Source organism: Aspergillus undulatus (genome assembly GCF_047715775.1).
Source record: "Aspergillus undulatus strain CBS 261.88 unplaced genomic scaffold BDV17scaffold_55, whole genome shotgun sequence".
Lineage (NCBI taxonomy): Eukaryota > Fungi > Ascomycota > Eurotiomycetes > Eurotiales > Aspergillaceae > Aspergillus > Aspergillus undulatus.
Genome location: NW_027396659.1, coordinates 136,135 through 155,013, shown reverse-complemented (window position 1 = coordinate 155,013; position 18,879 = coordinate 136,135). Strand labels below are relative to the sequence as shown.

The following is an 18,879-nucleotide window of genomic DNA, read 5'->3' as shown; positions in this document are numbered from 1 at the left end:
GATTCTGGCTCTGTAGCTAGCCAAGCCTACACCTCCAATTTCGATAAGCACCTACTCCGAGCACGAACGATCTGTCCCCCGACCACCTCTCGTCGGCAGAGTAACCTTCCGAAAGATAGGCGACTCCAAAGACCTCTTCTGCTCATCCAACGACTGTACCAACCGGCTTGAGATATCCACAAGCGTGACGAGATTCTCCTCTAGAGCCTCCAGCGTCTTGCGTACAGTTTTAGCCGGGTGCACGAGACAGAGCTGTTGCACAATCTCCTCAGGCGCTATATAATAGATTCCCAGCTCAAGTATCTCACTGTTGAACTTCACCCAGACTTCGCGCGTGCTGGTGTCTGAATCTGGGCTCGTGGAGGATTCAATTAGGCGCCTGGCGTGCTCGCAGAGCTCGCGGATTCGCGACACTAGTTCGGGGAGGGTGCGGGTGGTGGGCATTTTTCCGTCAGGGGGTCTGGTCGTGTATTTGGCTCAGTAAATGTGTTTGATGGGTGGGCACTGTGATGGATATGTTGATCAAGTGCGGGACGTAGAGAGAGGGTAATTATGTATTGGCCTGACAAAGGCTTTGTTCGTAGAATGGGTCTGCCCCTTGTGACTATGTAACAAAGAAACTAGTTTGCATCCTAGTACGTGCCATCTTTATAATGGCCCTGATAAGGGGATTCGAAATCGACAGTGTGTGGCTGTCATGGGGTGCTGGGTAACCGGATATCGTTCAAGGAAGGTGAGGATGAGGATACGCAGAGGATAGGTTGGGTGGCTTTTTATACCCCTTTCTTTCGGCTTCTGTTTTAGTCTTGTTTTCCTCTGCCTGTTTGGATGGTCTAAGGAGAGGACTCGGGAGATGACTTGAAGAACAAAGGGATACTCTCATCAAGATTCAATTGTTGTCACGGAATGAAGAATGGGATATGGTTCTCAAAGACGTCGAAGTGAACATTGGTCTTTGCCATCTTGAGGCAATTTTGCAATTGGTCTGTAGTTCTTTGGTTGACCTCTTCCAGGTCGCATGGTACATGCGAAGATAGAACAGGTCCATAGGTGAGCCCAGGGATTAGAGATAGCCTTCGACTCCTAGAGGTTGGGATTCCAATCAACTTTGATAGAATACATTCCGTGCTTCACCAAGAGACACCGCTCATTCGGTCCTAGCATTCGACAAAGTAAAAGTGAAAAGAAAATTGATTTGTTGAGTGAAGAAAGTGAAATTAGGCTTTAAAGCGACCGATTACTCGTACAGCTCTAACACACATGTTCCCCCAGAAAGAAAAAAAAAGGTCACATCCATCTTCACAGATCGCAGTCACGCGCAATAGGATGAGCTGGCTCATGACACCACTATCAATTCGTGGGCTGCGAGTGGGCGCCAGCTCCCACAGCAGTCCACGTATATTCGATACAGCCTGTAGTGGGATGCCTGATGTTTGCTTCCGTGACAGACATTACTTCTGCCAGAAGGTGACCACGAAATGGGATCTCTCGATTAGTTTTCTCGACCAGGTAGCAAACACCTGTAATGTTCCGCGCACGAGGTACGGCACTGATAAATGCAGAAAAACGTCCGTTGAAAAACAACTTATAGCCGTGCTCGCAAATGTCAAGACGAATATCAAGGCCTGAATGCGCGGCATCTCCAGCGAAAGGAATGTCTATTATTTGGACCCATGGACCGCCAAGTTGTTTGGTGATGGTGCCAATGTGAGATTGAGCGGGGTGTATCCTTAGACCTAATGGCACGTCTAGGTGATCTAGATAGACAGGGCCACGTTGGACACGGCCAGTGACAAACAATATTCCGTTGATTTTGGTGCGTGGGAAAGATCGCAAATTGAGCCCCTTCAGTTCAACAATGATGGATGAGCCGATTGATGCTTCTGATCGAGATTTCCAGATGTGATTTGGCGAGACAGCGACCCTTCCTTCGCGATCAGTTTGGGCCGGGTCTTGCCTTCCCACGTCCTGATAACCATTTTGACCTTCCTGGACGGGCAAGACCCCTTGGGCTCGCTGTTCCAGCATTGGTATTCGGGGAGTATGACCCTCTTTACGCTGGTGTTCTGGGTCAGGGTCCGCGTGGACTGTCGGAGAGGGGTGGGACTGCTGCTCCGCGCGAATTGCATTGACGACAGACGCATCAGTAGTGCTTGCATTGCCCGCTCTGTCATTGACCCCAGTCCGGTTAAGCAGAGGCCCGAATTGATGGGTAGTTGTCGGAAGTGTTGGGTGCTCCTGGCTTAGATTGCCCTGAGGCTCAACATGATGGCCAGGATGAGCTGTCGCGGCGGGTAGGGGCTGCGGCTCCCGGGAGTGTATGAGTTGGTGATGCCTCTCATGAGCATTGTTGTCATGTCTTTGCATCCACTCATTGGCTCTTGCGATACTGGCCTGCTGTAGATTTCCCTGAAATAAAGGTCCTGGGTGCAGTTGGGGCTGTGGACAGTTGGGCGCAGGAGCGGGAAGCTGATGTTGAACAGGCGGCTGATTGTGCTGCTCCTGGGCAAGGATGCTGTTTAGAGCATTGTGGAGTCCATCAATAACACAGTGGATTGATGAAATAAACACATCGAGGTTTGCAAGAGCCTTCTCAAGGCCAACCGCGGACCTACCACTGGTGAATGGGCGAGAAGGCTGAAGACCAAGCATGAGTTCATATTCCTCGAACAGGATAGCCTCGATCGTCCAAGCATTGTCCTCTAACGCATGAAGACGGTCACGGATGTACGGTAGGAGAAGCGGGGATCGGCGGAAACGGTCCTCTACTAACCCCTGATGCATGGGACGGCAGTCCGAGGCCAAAACTCCATGTTATAAACCGTTCGAATTCCGCCCCGATGGATTGTCGGTGCTTGAGAAACATCTCGACCGAGAGGTGGGAGGCGCAGAAAGAAGCACGGTTAAATGCGTTCACGATTCTGCCCGCAATCTGTGAAATTGTTTCTTGGCTAGACGGCACTTGAACTCGACTCTTTTGGAAGAAAGACATCCTGCTCAATGAATCCTTCGCGTTGGCGCTGTGGTTTACAGATTTTCGGAACATAGGCAAGACAAGAATCAGGAGTTAGGGAGACCGGGGAAGTCGAAGCTTGAAAGGAGTTGGAGGAACGACGGATAGAAAAGAGGGCGGAAGACAGTGGGAGGGAGTGTTGTATTTATAGGGACACTGCTCGACAGATTCCCACGGTGTGACTGGAAGAATTGTTTTAAGCTTATTTCCATTACATTCAGTCATTGTGTGGACCTTTCATCAGTGGAGAGTGCAGTGAATTGTTGTTCATGGGCATGGTTTGGTTCACAATAACCCCCATTGACAACAAGATGACAGACGTCAATGAGTCCTACCAGTGGCGTGCCACAGTCATCAGGCCCACGAGAATCAAGACCGACACATGAATGAGGAGAAAGAGGTAGAGGAAAAGGTAATGTGTTGCCCAGTCATGTCCAGACGATGTCGGCCACACCAAACCGCATATTTTATTGACTTCGAATAGTAAAGACTGGCCCTTGGCAACAATGTCAATTCCTAGGTTTTGAGCCTGCTTCAGCTTTCAACGTAGAACCGTCGAGATGCCCAATAGTGAGTGGGATATCTAATCTCAGCCTGCTTCACGGGCATCACTCACGCCAGAAGCCGATTACCCAAGTCGACTTGACCAGGCGTTGCCCCATACCCAACGTGTGCAATATGAGGTAGCTGAACAAAGTTGTGTAAAACTGTAGCTAGCTGCCCATCCAGAATCAATTTCACGCGAATACTAGGGCGGGCCACAACAGATTCCCCAAGAAACAGGATATCCAGGGTTGTTATCCACGGGCCTCGCGCACTTTCGGTGGGAATTTGGATATTTGCTTCACTATGGACAACCAAGCTTACTGCTAGCGGGTCATCTGGGCCTTCAAAGTTCGCCATTTCGTAATGTCTGTCGTAGTGGATGAGCACTATCGTGGTGGTGAAGGTGTTGGTGTAGAAGAGATTGTTGGCGGACGAGCCGATAGTGCCTGGCAATCGGCGTCTGGTAATCAACCTGAGTGTTATTGTGTCTTTCATGGGGTCACTGCGACTTGATGCAGGTGGGCTTTGAGGTTGCGCCAGGTCATAGCGGTTCTCTAGGTTGGCGCGAGCCCCCATGGCCTTCAGGTACTGTTCAAGTAGTGTAGCAGATGAGGGCTTTGGCCTCCGCTAATCTGGTGAGCAGGCTAGGGACCAGGTCTACCACTTGCGTCGACACGTGGCTGTTGCTTGCGGGGGCGAATCGCTATTGTATCACATACTAGGATGGGAGTGATTCTTTACCGTGCTTCTGTGCTACGACAGCTGGTTTTTGGGCTTACAGGCATCGACGCTTTCATGTTCTCACTTCCTTCCAAAGACCGCATAGCTAGATCACATATTGCACGAGATTGAGTATGAATTTGTCTTTAACCGAATGCTAAGGTGCGGCCTTCAATACGAACTATTCCTTAGCCAATATCACATCGTTTCATGTCAATCCCCTCTAGATTTCCAACAGTAGAATATAATCCTCTGACTATTTACAAGTCCTTTTCTGACAACCCACTAATCAGCTCAAGTTCGGATTCTCGTCTCCTGTGCGTTAGGACCACTGCAACTCATAAGAGGCCACCTTTGTACTGACCACAGGCACGCGCAGCAAGTGGCCCTCCTTCTTGATACCTGAAGGAGGATTTGCCTGGAAACTGTAGCCCCATCCCAAGCGAGACGGCACCTTGGGCGCGTCGCGGTGAATAAAATTGGACACCCCACCGCTGGCGAGCGAGTGGCTCGAGCCCCGGGCAACTTCATCGCCATCACACTTGAGGGTCCAATCGCCGTGGCCAAAGACCCGGCCTAGCGCCACAGAACCCTTACGATCGGCTTCGTAGACGGCAAAATCGAAAAGCAGGGTGCGCTTGTCTGCAATGTAAACAGCCCGATAGACGTCAACGTTGAAATCAACCTCGACGAGAGCGGGCTCCTCGTACTGCTGGCGGTTCCAGGCGCCCCAGGGGTTTTTGTAGAGTTTTCGTAGAGACGCTTGAGACCATGACGCACATTCAGGCGCGTGAATGGCATGAGGGCGTTTGAGAGGAGGGGTGACACCATCACGAAATTAAGCTTGGAGTCGTGCACGGCGTCGTTGCGTGGGTACATCAAGCCACCGTTCTGAAGACGAGGCTTGAAGTGCTTGTCTGCGTACTCGAGTAACCTATCTCTCGTCTCGTCGTCGCCCATTTCAGCGGACCATACGGCGCTCCAGCCCCAGACGCCTCCACTTGCAAGGTGCAGCGCATTCTTCGGCAGGAGTTCGCATGGGTCCGGTATTTACGGACATTGTCCCGTCCAGTCGGGGATGAACAAGGCAGTCGAGCCGCTTGTTATATGTTTCTTGGACCAGCTTGTGATTCCATGCATTCATCAGGAAGCCGGTCCACACTTCGCCTCTGCCACCGGCGACAATCATCTTCTTGCGGGTGTGTGTCATGTAGAACGTGTTGAATATGTTGTGCTCGGTAACAACGCCTCCGGCCTTCTCCTCCCATGCCTTCACATACCCCTGAGTAACCTCCTCCGCGAGGTTCTTGTCCTCGGTCAAGACATCATTCATGCGGAAACCGACGATGGGGATTTGATTGCAGACCTGGTAGATGCAGTAAGTTTCACAAGGGACGCCCAGGTAGCCCTCCTCAACCATATTGCGATAGATCTGCTCATTCAGCAAATTCTGGTCATACACGAATTTCCATCCATCTGCCTCGCCCCAGAGCATGGCGTTGTACTCGAACGTCAACGCGCCGGGCTTCTGGTATCGATCGTCATCGAACAGACTGTTAAACATGGCGATCATGCTCTGCACATAGGCCGAGTACATGATATTATCCTTCTTGACTGGATCGTAGAGCAAGCCTGTTCTAGTTGGTGGTAGATGAAGCTTTCGAATCCGGTCGAATCCTTGAGCATGGATGTCGTTGAGCATACACCCATGCGGGTAGAGTTGGGTCCAATCGTGAAACGCCGGCTACAGTGATTATCTTCATGGCTCATAAATATGGCTTCGTTATCCCTGACCAGATAGGCTGGGCACTTGTTCGCCATCCCACTCTGCAAGGTCAGCAATACATTTCTACTCCCTTGACCCAAAGACAGGGAAAGAAAGTGACAAATCTGCAGCCCAACGAAGAAATATAGCTTGATCCTACGATCCCCGAAACTGACACCCGCTAAACTCCGCAACAATGATATCAAGAACAAATTGAGCAACTCAGCCTGACTACGAAAACGATAGCGATCGCGAGAGCTGGCAGGGCAGGGCCCACCGCTGGCTCAGCCCGGTGGAGAATGGGGGGCGATGCTGCCAGCCCTAATCGGGATATAAGCTCTGCCAAGTCGTAAGATGATAACGGCGGGTTGGGGGCGGTGCATCTATATGCCTTGCCAATTTACGAGAAGCCTTCCAGAAAAGGTGCCGATCCTGATCTTGGAAAGGTCTATATGAGTTGCTGATGTCCCGTCCTTGGGTCTCGAAATCATCTTCTCTCCATCTTCCTCTCTGAAGCTTCTACACCTTGAAAGCAATCGAGTCATTCAATCTTTCTTACTGATCTCGGGGCATCTACCCCCAGCAGCCGACTCAAATTCCCGCCAAAGCATATGGATACACCCAGGTAATCAAGAGCCTGCCTTATCTGATACGAACGTTCCCGGGCAGCTAACAGTATCTGCTTATGTAGCCATCATCACAACAATGTTCAAGTGCACCCGCGTACAGTCCATACAACGAGACCTCTACCCCATACCAACGATCAGAATGGAGGTACCCTAACGGCATGAATAATTTCAACCCCGCCGAGGGTGATAAAGGTCTAGGATCGACTATGGTCGGTGGCGCAGGAGTACGCCTCAACCTATCATTCTCCAGCAATGTTCCGTTTTCTAACTCAATGCAGGGCGCATTCATCGGCCCACCAAGTCGGCAAACAATCGAATCACGAAAAGCTAGGGACAATTGGCGGCGCGATTACGGGAGCCGTTGCAGCGAATATGGCTAGTAATATGATTAAGCAACATCAGGGGCAGGGACAAGCACAGTGCTGCAGACACAAGCACGGGCACGGAGGTCGTCTTGGGCTTGGAGGCCGAATAAGGGATCGCAAAGTGGCGAGGCTTGAGAGAAGGTTGGATCGACTTCATTGAGTTTAAGGATCGATGGTGTTAGGCTAGGCGAGGGAATTTGCTAGCTATACTTTTTGTGCATATTTTGATTAGACTTTCATCCCTATTGGAATTAGAGGTTGCCCTTGCCCGCTGATATTATTATCATCTTTGGTTCAATAGTGGTGTCTTGGGGGCACACATATATCGGACCAGCTACCTATAGAACTGCTCGTTTGTGGATCGGCTACTACTTGTTGAGTCGCGCGAGAGCAAAAAACGACCTTCAAACTACATAAATATCCCGAAGCAGCAGGGCAGACCACACTCGTATTTGACAAAGTAAATGCATCTCGACACCATGAGATCAGGAACAGCTCGGAACACGAATCCCTGAATAGTATGGTGGAAGCATGGGAATCAAGTACAAAATTATAAACACGTCTGCGCACTTGACAGATGTGTTGGTCCACGCCTGGGATTTTCGAAGCCGTTGTAGGGGAGCGGCGTGAGCGTTGCATAGTCTTGGAAAGCAAACCTCACATCTTGCATGTGCTGCCTGTTATTTGCGTAGAGCCGCCTTAACAAAATGAGCCTAACACGATGGAAATATACTTGGTCCTGCTTAAGCCAGTGGAGGAACTGCGGCAGCATGCAAACACACTCGAGCGCGCACTTGCGTGCACGGGGGAGATAGAAATATCGATATTTCAACGCTTTGGTGAGCTACGTAACGAGCCTTCTCCCTCAGAATTTAAAGGCTTAATGTTCTGTCGTTCAGCCAGTAATGGCTATACTCCGAGGGAAAGCTTTTGGCATACCGACTTACGATTTAAAGCCGTCTTTGGAGATTCTTTCGCGAACAAAGCAATACGTTCGGGATTGAAGCGACCATTCCCGATTATTTGTTTGACTGATCCTGTTGTAGATGCTAGAGTGGACGAGGGAGTGTCATTTCGTCCTGCTAGGCGTGGAGCCACAGCCGGGAGGAGGCAATCAAGGACGAACACAGTTCCAACTACCTGCCACGAAGCGTCTGTTGAACGAATGCTCTCCGGCAACCAGAGTTAGCTGATTACCCTGGCAATTCTCGCCGCTAGGGACCGTGACGTTAATATTCTAGAGGTTCTTCGAGTCCTTGCTGCATAGTATCACTCACGAATAGACAGTGCACTTCAGGCCTTCCTTTGGATAGGCGGAGAGAACACCAAGGCTCTGTACTTGGGTGAGACTAAGAATGATTCCATTAAGGCTAGCATGGCATGCACAGCGAGGCTTGGCTGCGAAAGAGGATTTCATGCCCGGCGGGCCTGGATAGGCAGCCCTCGATGGCAAGGTAGACTTCTGGAATGTCGGTAACCGAAAGCGCCAACTAATTAGCGAGCCACCATGATTCAGATCTTGTCAACATCAAAGCTTTGAATGACTTTTACCTGGCCAATTGATCTGCCAGGTAGCTGTGCGCACACCAAAAGGCTTAGGGCAGCGCCCAGCATCGATGCCACAACCGAAGTAATCTTCATTTTGGTCGGGGTCAATCAAAGTACAAGGGAACAGCTTCGCGATGTGAGGTTTCAGACTGGAATTCCTTCAGGATAGGACCCAGTCTCCTTGAGGAACGATGAGAGTGTTATAAGCTTTTGTGCAGTGTAGTGGATACATTAAGAGCAAGGAACAAGTCGTCGGTATGAATGCAAACCTTGCGGGACGCGAGGGACCAGGGACCCTTGGGTAGGCAAGAGACAATTCCATTCCATGTCCCCAGGTTACCAGGCCAGACTGCTAGTTTTGGAGTCGGTGTGCAGGGAATGTGACGAGCATACAGGGTGTTTCCAATAGTTAACATCAGGATACAGTGATCTGCATAACTCTGTTGGGTTTCACTTCAGGCCTGGAGCACATCTTTGCATGGGGCCACTGGCCAGATGTTTACATGCTGGAAATGCTATTTACATAATGCATTACCTTCGTCGTCATGACACTCTGCGGCAACAAGCCTCAAGGAGCCAACTTCATGCATCAGGTTCGCCCCCTACAAAAGCAAAGATACTCAAGAAACACCCTCAATTATGGTCCGCAGTCAGGCCTGTAGACAACTAGATGAGATAGATCCATTGGACTGTCTCAGTAATTTGTATGCAGCTAAATCCCTATTGGAGCTGTTCCAAAAATGTCAGACATTTTGGAGGAAATTCTGCAATACAGGTTGCTGACACTACGTCCGTCATTGGTCCTGCCGCAAGTCCTGCATTTCCTCCAAATGCTGTGCGACCGCCTCCATTGGCAAGTTACAACGTAAGGACGCCCTGTTGCGAAACCTTTTCCGTGCTCGGGTTCGCTCAGCTGCAGCAGGGTCTATTTGAGCCCTACATGGTCTCCAATCAACTCGTACGGGCGTCTTGGATTGCAGAAACGACCACCGAAAATGATGTGAGCTAATCCTCAAATACCCAGCTCTGCCCATCAGAAGTTCTACGTATGCCTCGAAGACATGGCGCCGCAGCTGCAGGATCAACCGCGAAAGCCCTAACTTCTCTGGTCCTTCTATGAAATCATTCTACATTGTGGAGGCATTTGTCTTGCAGCAATGTAAGGTGGACCAGATGCCCTATTGCACGGGTTTCTTACTGCACAGTGTCGAACTTGAGAGTGTGATCGGTATGTGAAGTATCTATCCTTTCAATAGTTTGTCGATCCAGATGGAGCCCACCACACACCGGCAGGACGGACCGGGGTGGGACAGCCCGTGCATGATCCTAAAGGTGGGCCCGTGGTAGGGCCTCGGCAAACAACCATTGACGGTAGATTCAACTATTGCATGACCGAGGAAAGGGACTGACTCGTAGAGACTGAACAGCTGTTGAAGGCCAAGTACCTACAATGACTGTATTCGCGTAATTGGAGACCGCGTATCGTCTGTTCAGCTCGGGTGACTGGACCCACGACGTCAATTGCCTTAAACCGCTGAAGGGAACTACTTTTGCCACTACCTTCCTACATACATACGCGCTTACGAGGGGAAACGGCGCGTTCCTTCACGGGATCGAATCATCTTTTTGGAAATTCTTGAGGGCCAAATTATGGGAAAGGAAATGAAGCTGTCAAGGCAATCCTATGCCACCTTTCCGTCCTAGGTACAATGTCCTGATCCTGTACTCTGCTGAACTGCGAACGGTTGTACAATCACCGATAGCTACAGCGCCAGCTACCAGCCACGAAGGGTCTGTTGAACTCGTGGTCACCGCGGCCGAACGTGAGAGAGTCGCCCTGGCAAGAAGAGCCCCTAAATGAAACAAAGAGATCAATATCTCACTGCTAAGAATCTATCAAACCAGGGGCTGGAGGGACCTACGAGTAGACAATACACTGCGCGTCACGGTTCTCAAATGCAGTTAACTGGAGTGACTGGAGTCTGGTCGACCTATGCCGATGAAAGTCAGCACCCCGGTCCCAGGGAGGGTGCTTCTTCGAAAGGGGAAATCAATACCCGTTAATCCTGTTTTGGCAGCTGTCGAGGGCTGGATAGACCTCGGGGCCGAAGACGGTAGAAAGTCTCATCTATTGCACGGCGAATTGACTGTGAGCGTGGCTAAGTGCTGGGGTGTAAAGGCCGGCGTACCGTTCCAATGACTGTAGGTGGTGCCTGTGCGGTTACCAAAGAGGCCATCGCAGCAATCAGGATTGATGTTGCGGCCGTGGTGAGCTTCATGTTGGGCAAGCTGTTTGATTCTGGGAGAGATGTAATGGAAGCAAGAGAGAAATAGAAAAAGTATATGGAAAACTCAGTCCTTTCCTGGGAACTTGGAGCCTTTTATAACTCCCTTGCTAACTTATGGTAGCCATTGCCTGCATGAGAACCACCTCTGTTTCCCCGGTCCTGTCTCCTTTGCGTGAGCATACCTTGCCAGGCCAGACCGCCATTTACGTATGCGAACTGATGGGGATGTGACTGGCCTGCACATTTTCAATAGTTCTATCGAATATCATGTAACTGATGGCGCGGGGCCTGTTCGGCCAAGTCAGCTCCGTATCAGTCTGGAAGCTCAGAAGAAGAAAATATGGATAAACATCACCGGCCACGCCTGGCGTATTAGGACTGGTTCAGCCAGCCACGGAGGTAACCTCGAAGCCGGCCGAGTAGGGGGTAAGCTTGACACGTTGTCCCCATACCTACCCTTACTGGGGAAATCGATTCACAGTCACATTCAGGAATTACGTAAAGAACTGGTTTCTCAGAAAGCAAGACAGTATCTTCCGCTCCCTACATAGCTTCGAAATTGTTTGATCTGACTTATGTGGATACTTAATGTCACCTACTCCTTTTCGGTATCGCGTATTGCTCGGGAACAAGAGTCACGGATGTCTTTACGCCATCCGTTTCGATCTGATTAGCTTGCCATTTGTGGCTCGCCGAGCCGGAGGCTATACCACAAAACATTCTCTAGAACCTAGGGCAAACTGGGACGGAGATATTAGAGAGCAACAAACAGCCAGTACCTAGTATTTGAACCGGATCCCGTCTCCACGAGCTCAAGGTTGCGCTCAGCACAGATCCTTAAACTGAAGATCATCATTCAGGGGGTGCTCTCTGCAAAGAGGTTAATTACATGGGTTGAGAAATCTGATGACAACGCCAGTTGCCCATGCCAACTTCCAGCATCATGCTGTGAGGAATCGGTGCTGATAAAATTTTTGCTCACCCGCTAGCACCACGGACTCTTAAATTAATCGGACTCATTTTATTGTATTCAGGGGCACCGGAAGTGTGAAATGCAATTCCACAATGACTTACTACTTAAGAAAAGGCTTCCCCATCCACGTAGTTTATGGAATGTCTCGAACTTGTTCATGTTCTCCAATTCCGATAGCCATGTTGATATGAAGCGAGTATGCCACATCCGCACAGTCTCCATTGACCAGTTTACACATGTTTCCTGGGGTTTCGATCCATAAGGTGCATGGATTTTTGACAGTATTCAATCTGGTAATCGGTAGGGCGTCTAGTAGGGGTGCATATACTGTAAAAGAGCAGCTAGAGCCTACGCATGCAACGTGCAGAGCTGATCCGAAGGCCTTCTTGGGGCATCACGAATTAAACGCGCCAGGTCCTGCATAAAATGTAAGCTGGAGGTCGAGCTAGTAAGGGGTGAGCTGCAAACGCCATCCATTATACCATTGGATGAGCGTTACGACTATATTTACGGATTAGCTTTGGAAAACATGAGAAACTCTGCTTGTTCCAGCTTTTCGGCCGATCCATTTACCACGCTCATACGGATATCTACTAGCGTTTATTACTTCTCAACTATTCTTCTCGTTTGAAGAACGGTCACAGGTGTACCGTCATGCTCTGCCATCTCATTAGATCGCCATTTGCGACACATCGAGTTTGGTGAGTATGCGACAACACGCAGCCCAGAACTTAGGGCCATCACGGGCGGGGTTTCAGATCGGCCTGGGTCTGTGGAAGCCTGCCCGGTCTAGCTGATTGGCATTTACTGCAGATTTCCACGTTGGCACTTTAGGGCGCAGCGGCTCGTCTTGCGGCGGTTAGCCAGTTGTCTCTCTGACGGTCCCTGAAAGATGGGGAAGCCGGAGATACCTAGTAAGTGAACAAAATCCCATCTCCTACCCTATCAACTGGACATGGTGCCTTATGCGTGACTTGAAGTACGTTAGGGGGGTGCCCCAGAGCTAATACTAAAACTAGGACACCTGGTGAAACGACAGCCGCCAATCCCTCCCTTGGGATTAATATTATGCCAGAATCAGGACCGATGGGGTTTTCCCTTTGGCGCTAGCCGTAAAGACTTCTAGACTAATTGCATAAACATCATTGTATTTAGGATTAACGTGAAGACAGGATGCTATTTCCAAGTGAGTGGTATTGGTAACTTTGCGCGGCTCATTGCCATGAAGAGGTACGGAGGCTCTCCGGAAAGGAAACCATTCACCATGCATGTAGTTGCCCAATGGCTCCTAGCCACTAGAGTAATCTACCTAACCTGCCAATAGACAGTTCCAGCTTCCAATCTCCCGCCCTGTGTCAAAATTATTTCCACCAGGACCGAGGATAATTTGATCGCTCTCGCAGTTTGCGCGTCTGATAGCCGACGCCGAAAATTGGTTAGTTGAGAGAAACTACTCTAGATGGTACCCGGCGGAGAACAGTAAACATACGAGTAGAATGTGCAACCATCAACGGAATGGCTCTTAGTTTCTACGATGCTGATGTCGAATTGGATACTGGCCAGTCCCCTTGTCTGTTCCATGCGATTCTTCCGAACGTCCAAGAAGGGGGGGAGAAGAGTGCACCTGTACCCGCTAGGGTGAATCACACATTGATTGTGCTGGCTATTATGCAACTGATAAGCTGTTTCATACGGTTAGGTAAGGAATCAAGGAAGAAACATGCCTGGCCTGTATTCCTGGGCTGCTAATTTCAAGATTTGGTGGCTCAAATACGGCTTAGTGGATAGTTGTCATCATCATCTGTAGCCATCGCACTTCCTGCGCACCCCGCCCTTCTGTAGCATCAAAGGACACTGGGTTAGCAGGCAATTTCGAACCTGCATTCAGCGGCAACGCTGCTCCCAGAATTGAGATTTACCTCGTGGACCTCGCTTCCTGCCCTGCAGCACAGGCTAAGAAGTTGTTGGTTGCGGGCATGTTCCTGGATTGCAGTGCGGATATTCAGGATGGACATCTCCGTTCCCGCCCAGTCAATCCTCGCAGACATCTAGTGAAACTGAATGAGCTTCCCAGGTGTTACTGTCTGCCAATAATGCAGGCTAGAGAATTCGATATCATCTAATGACGACAATCGGTGTGAACAAGGAAGAAGAAACGACAGCACTGCCAGGAAGAGATTCATGGTGGAGGAGTTTGCAAACTGAGAGAATGTCAGCAGGAAGGTAATATCAGCTCTCGGATCGACGGTAAGGCGCTGCGCTCGCTTTCTGATGGGCGTGCGTCAGCTCAAGCCACTTCATAAAACCGGGGCGTTCTACAAAGAGGATTAAGCTGAAGATGGATCACAGTGAGTGGCGTGTAGATCATCGGTTTTGATCGGTCATATGGGTGATCTTCAGCTTACATTGCAGGCAATAGTGTGCTGCAAGTCCGGTCGATCACTGGAAAGCCATCTAATATCAGAGGAATACGATCGGCCTGCAACTGACATTGGCGGAGGCGAAAGCAAACATGACAGCTATCCAGCAAAGGGATCTTAAGTCAGCCAGCCCTCTATGAGGCGTATGCCGGTTGGCCATGAACAGTCCAAATGTCCACATGGTGAAGAGAGGACAAGATTTTTTTTCGAACCCATTATTGATTAAATACTCTCAGCAGCCTCGGGATGGCTGTTCTTTCACGTATGCGACCGCCACCTAGCGATTCCCAATCGTTGACGGTCAGCTGTGCGAGATTTTAGCTAGTAGCTGTCCACTTGTTTGGCTCAATGATTTACATGATTGCCGATCTCGGATCTACAATGCAGGTCCCAATGTGGGTGTTCCTTGTTCACGCGGGGGGTAACAGAATAAGAATGCTGATCAGCCTTGGACCTTTCCCAGCGACATATCAACTGTTGTTCTGAGCAGCGTGACTGATTGGAAGCCAATGCCTCTCTCGCGTAATCAGTGTGAAGGGGTCAATAATGCAATCCAGCAATAGTGTATACGGCAGACGTGATGGTCGGGAAGGAAGTGTGAACTACTATCGGTCTGAGATGATCTTCAGCCCACAGTGACTAAAGATAGGTCCCGAACGATCACCGAGATCCACCATATGTCTACTTTCACCTTCGTACGGGTGGCATACACACTGCGTTGCATATACCTCATATCCTGGCATCTCTATGGAGCAGACAAGAGAATAGGGTAGCATCGGTGGTGTCAATCGAAGGATTTAGTTGGCTGGTCCATTTTTCAGCTCACGTTGGATAACTTCCCTTGGTTGTAGTTGCTGTCATGTCCAAATCATTTACTAGAGCTTTACCCAGCATCTTCGCAGCCAAAGGTGAACTGTTGTACGAGACCCGGGCCTCAAGTTGCACAAGTTTGGGAGCTCACCATGCGTGAGTGGATTCATGGCCCGCGGAGACATCTACCACTAACTTTAGGCCCAAGATCAGGCATGTCTCACAAAAAGGAAAGGGCCGTTGGCAGCAGGAATTTACACTACGCGCGAGGGAAACGCAAGATGTAAGCCCGTCTTTTCAGGATTGAATCACTGCTTGTTCTGCTTGACGGGAGGCTTGTTGGCAATCTTGCCTCGAGTACAGGGTATTCTCATCCGCAATTCAACGTCAATCAGCCGGGAATATCACAGCTCTAGACAAATGCACCGCGGGGGGTAGATCCTTAATCATTGGAGTTCAATCATTGTAATGGTTCGTAAATCGGGCACGCAACTGGAGCATTCGATCGATCGCCAGTAAATTGGCAAGGCTTTCGTGCGGGCCCTAGATTGAGGCGCATTGTGCGCATAGAGTTGGCCACAGGTATAACCGCACGTCAACGGAGTACCAACTAGGAGGGCGGATATCATGCAAGGAGCTGAACCGGTGACAGTGCTGCTGTCCATGTGTCTTCGCTCTGCAACGATCTCTAAAAGCCCGGAGGAGAGCCCTCTTAAACTTGCGCTTCTACCCTTCACCAAAGTTTTTTTTAACTTAATCTTGCCAAGCTATCCGACGCTGACCATAATGAAGCTCACCACTACCCCTGGCCTCGATCTTGGTTACTGCCCTAAGCCCTGCCGCTAACGCGCATGAGCGACGATAACAGGTCCACATTTCCACCGTCCTATATCTGACCAATGCTCTACCGACCTGCCGCAATGGACCCGTGCCATTTACGCAGACAATTCTACTACAGTACGCTGGCTTTTGCGTCTGCTGGGCCTGACTATGAGCAACGCCATGATTTATGCCTAGTTACATGTGCAAACCGGTTCGGCGCGCCTATTCCCATGATGGCTGGAAGTCTATACAGCCATGGTCCGGGAAGCTTCTCTATGAGGTCCATTTCGTTGACTATGATTTAGTTGGGTGTTCTTTGTTCTTTGTTTGACCTGGCCAAGAATCGGACGCCCTAGTCCATGTAAGGCCAGACCGCGGGGCAGGGGCAACGTTCCCATGCGGTGTCAATTCTTTCTTACACCACATCGTCATCATCGAGCATGCCTAACATGTCTAACCCTATCCCTACCGGATACGCCACTAGATTCAAAAAGCTCAAGAGCCAGGTGTCGCTATGCGCTGGCTGGCTCCGCCTCGCCGCCAGGAAGTCGCCCTACCTTGATCGTCATTTGTGCCTGGCTTTTTGCAGCACCAAAGCATGTCCAGAAGTACATTCGGCTGTATCAGGACGAATGACCGCATGCCGATATCCTACTCATTCAGCCCGTCGTGAGCGATATGGTCTGGACGCTTGATACCGCGCAGTTCAAAACCCTGGCGCCCGCAGTCGAGGTGATCAAAGCATTCCTAGACTCAGCAACAGACCCCGACCTTCGACTCCATGTCAAATGCGGGCAGTCATGGGGCCGTGCAGCTCGTCGAAGTGTATAGCAGTGCTTAAGCGTCCTCTGAACTGCCCATCAACACTTTGATCCTCGATAGCTGTCCCGGTTCGCCGTCTGCCGTTCTGTCTGCGAATGCGATGATTCTTGCGCTCCCGAAGAACCTCTTATCAAGGTCATCGGCGCAGCCCTGATCTATGCTGCCATCGCTGTTGTCGCTCTAGTTGATGCGCTGGGTCTATCGGAGAATGTGGTTTCCAAGACCCGTCGCCAGCTCAATAACCTCCGACTGTCATTTCTTGGTCCTACAGTAAAGAGGACGTATCTCTATTCAAAATCTGGCGTGATGTTGCCGTGGCGAGATATCCTAGAGCATGCAAAAGACGCCGAAGATGCGCTTGAGCTTGTCTCGCCTGGCAATCGTCCAGTCAATACAGTTGAATTCAAGGGCAGCGGACACGTCGGACACCTAGCCGTGGACAGAGAGAGATACCGAGGTCCAATATTTCAGTCTACCAACTAGGTACATCCTATATACATAGACCAGCTCAATCCGTCGCCCTGTTTCTCTTCAGGCCTCCCCGTGATTTTTCTTCGTTTCCAAATTCACCTTCGCCCTCTTTATCAACCCCATCAATCTAACCGTCGCCTGACTATCCAAGAACTCGTACGTCTGCGCAACCTTCTCACCACTCTCATCCATCGTGAAGAAAAACACATACTCCCCGCCATATTCCCACTCCTCCGCACTCAACCCGTCATCTTTGACACTCTCTCGGAACTGCGTCTTGCTCGTCGCGTGGACAATCACTTGTCTTTTATCCGCGCTCTCGATGTACCATTTTGCGGAGACGGGGAAGCCTGTCATGATGTCCTTGAGACCCCTTGTATGGGCGAGGAATCCAGCGCGTTCGAAGGGGCCCGGGAAGTTTAGTGAGCGGGGACCGAACTCGTGGTAGTAGTTTTCTGCCAGAAGGGGCTCGAGGATGGACTCGTCGAGGGTTGCGAAGTAGGAGATGAATTTTTGGGCTGTGAGGAGGTTTTGGGATGGCATTGTGGGGTTGTGGCATAAGATTGCTCCCTGAAATTAACCTCTCCGGTTGTTTGTTGTTTGTTCTTCGTGCTTTTGTTGCTCTCTAAGCTTATTCTGTCCATGCTGCAGTTTCCCCGCCTGGTCAGTACTTTATATATCCTTTTTGCTGGTACCATATACCTACTGGCTCTCTCGAATAGCGCGACCTTATCTCCGACAGGCCCCGGACTTCGCACGGTGTTTATGACTCGTAGCGAGACTAAGATAGTTTAGTGCTTGGGGATACTGTAGTCACTGCCCGGCCTTCGCCGGTACTGGTGGACCAGATTGTATGGTGGGGGCATACTCAGCTACCCTTTGTTGCTGTCAATATAATGAGATGTTCCTGGACCGATTGTCTTCATCATCCGGTAGTCGACGAGATTTCGTCAGACTGCTGGGCATTTGGCTTGGTGATTGGCGCCTGTCTCGGCCCCCAATTCCTGCTCCCCGCGTGCAGGTGACCTGATTCTCTCCTTCTTCGCTCCCTAGAGGTGATTCATGAACTGACGATAGATGCTCTTATCCCCAGATTTCTTTCAGAAATCAAGCTCGGATACCCCACGTTGATATCTATGCTTGCAAACCCGAACAAGGTCCCAAGACCCCTATAGCTGATAATGTCAAGTCCCGAGCAAGCCCCCAGCCTCCAGAACCAAAAATCGTCAGGCTAACCATCCCCATTAACAACTCCACTAGGCTTACCAACCCACAAACCCAACCGCCAAGGCCATCATGCGATCCGTCGCCCGCCCCCCAGGTGACGGATTCACTCACCTCGGCAGTGACGGCGTGCTTCGCGCCATTGACGGAAATCGCAGGGTCATTGACTACCACGCTTTGAGTCCCGAGGAGATTGACATTGTGCTCGGGGTGTTTCCGCCGCAGTATCGGTATGAGCCTTAAGGCAAAGTATCCTGGAGTTGATGGGCGGCTTATTTCGCACGAGGAGTTGAGGATTTTGGGGGCTGGTGTTTTGCCAGGGCCATGAATGTGTAACCTTCGAAGTGTATCTGTCCTGATATAATGCTGTTCGTAGCAGGGGAATTGAAGAGGGGTGATGCCCGCCAGAAATATATATCGAGCCAAGCACAAAAGCACATGCCTTCCTCAACGGTCATTCCTC

The 18,879-nt window shown here is 50.3% G+C and overlaps 6 protein-coding genes across 6 annotated transcripts; 2 read left to right on the top strand and 4 right to left on the bottom strand.

Moving 5' to 3' along the window:
- Positions 1-1,350: 1,350 nt before the first annotated feature.
- Positions 1,351-2,784, bottom strand: BDV17DRAFT_294579 (uncharacterized protein; the record flags this gene model as incomplete). Its single annotated transcript, XM_073762866.1, has 1 exon — positions 1,351-2,784. The coding sequence occupies one exon, from the start codon at positions 2,782-2,784 to the stop codon at positions 1,351-1,353; it is 1,434 nt and encodes a 477-aa protein (XP_073612194.1).
- An 841-nt stretch (positions 2,785-3,625) lies between these two features.
- Positions 3,626-5,981, bottom strand: BDV17DRAFT_294578 (uncharacterized protein; the record flags this gene model as incomplete). The annotated part of the gene is made up of 4 exons (XM_073762865.1): positions 3,626-4,147; positions 4,644-4,988; positions 5,060-5,279; positions 5,338-5,981. 4 exons carry the CDS (start codon positions 5,979-5,981, stop codon positions 3,626-3,628), a joined length of 1,731 nt encoding a protein of 576 aa, XP_073612193.1.
- A 4,655-nt stretch (positions 5,982-10,636) lies between these two features.
- BDV17DRAFT_294577 (uncharacterized protein) lies at positions 10,637-10,865 on the bottom strand (the record flags this gene model as incomplete). The annotated part of the gene is made up of 2 exons (XM_073762864.1): positions 10,637-10,714; positions 10,776-10,865. 2 exons carry the CDS (start codon positions 10,863-10,865, stop codon positions 10,637-10,639), a joined length of 168 nt encoding a protein of 55 aa, XP_073612192.1.
- A 5,471-nt stretch (positions 10,866-16,336) lies between these two features.
- BDV17DRAFT_272456 (uncharacterized protein) lies at positions 16,337-17,837 on the top strand. Its single transcript, XM_073758901.1, has 2 exons — positions 16,337-17,204; positions 17,344-17,837. Exon 1 carries the CDS (start codon positions 17,028-17,030, stop codon positions 17,202-17,204), a length of 177 nt encoding a protein of 58 aa, XP_073612191.1. The 5' UTR covers positions 16,337-17,027; the 3' UTR covers positions 17,344-17,837.
- Positions 17,229-18,230, bottom strand: BDV17DRAFT_186842 (uncharacterized protein). The gene is made up of 3 exons (XM_073755045.1): positions 18,061-18,230; positions 17,895-17,973; positions 17,229-17,837 (listed from the first exon to the last, which is right to left on the bottom strand). Exon 3 carries the CDS (start codon positions 17,733-17,735, stop codon positions 17,253-17,255), a length of 483 nt encoding a protein of 160 aa, XP_073612190.1. The 5' UTR covers positions 17,736-17,837; positions 17,895-17,973; positions 18,061-18,230; the 3' UTR covers positions 17,229-17,252.
- Positions 18,061-18,873, top strand: BDV17DRAFT_272448 (uncharacterized protein). Its single transcript, XM_073758900.1, has 3 exons — positions 18,061-18,213; positions 18,286-18,349; positions 18,453-18,873. The coding sequence occupies exons 1-3, from the start codon at positions 18,089-18,091 to the stop codon at positions 18,657-18,659; spliced, it is 396 nt and encodes a 131-aa protein (XP_073612189.1). The 5' UTR covers positions 18,061-18,088; the 3' UTR covers positions 18,660-18,873.
- The last annotated feature ends 6 nt before the right edge of the window (positions 18,874-18,879 follow it).

What these genes read in the sequence shown, in the direction of transcription:
- BDV17DRAFT_186842 (XM_073755045.1), bottom strand. Translation starts at nt 17,735, where the DNA reads ATGCCATCCCAAAACCTCCTCACAGCCCAAAAATTCATCTCCTACTTC.
- BDV17DRAFT_272448 (XM_073758900.1), top strand. Translation starts at nt 18,089, where the DNA reads ATGAGATGTTCCTGGACCGATTGTCTTCATCATCCGGTAGTCGACGAG. An exon ending in TTCCTGCTCCCCGCGTGCAG is followed by an intron (nt 18,214 to 18,285) that starts GTGACCTGATTC and finishes TCTTATCCCCAG; the next exon opens with ATTTCTTTCAGAAATCAAGC. An exon ending in TGCTTGCAAACCCGAACAAG is followed by an intron (nt 18,350 to 18,452) that starts GTCCCAAGACCC and finishes CAACTCCACTAG; the next exon opens with GCTTACCAACCCACAAACCC.
- BDV17DRAFT_272456 (XM_073758901.1), top strand. Translation starts at nt 17,028, where the DNA reads ATGTTGCCGTGGCGAGATATCCTAGAGCATGCAAAAGACGCCGAAGAT.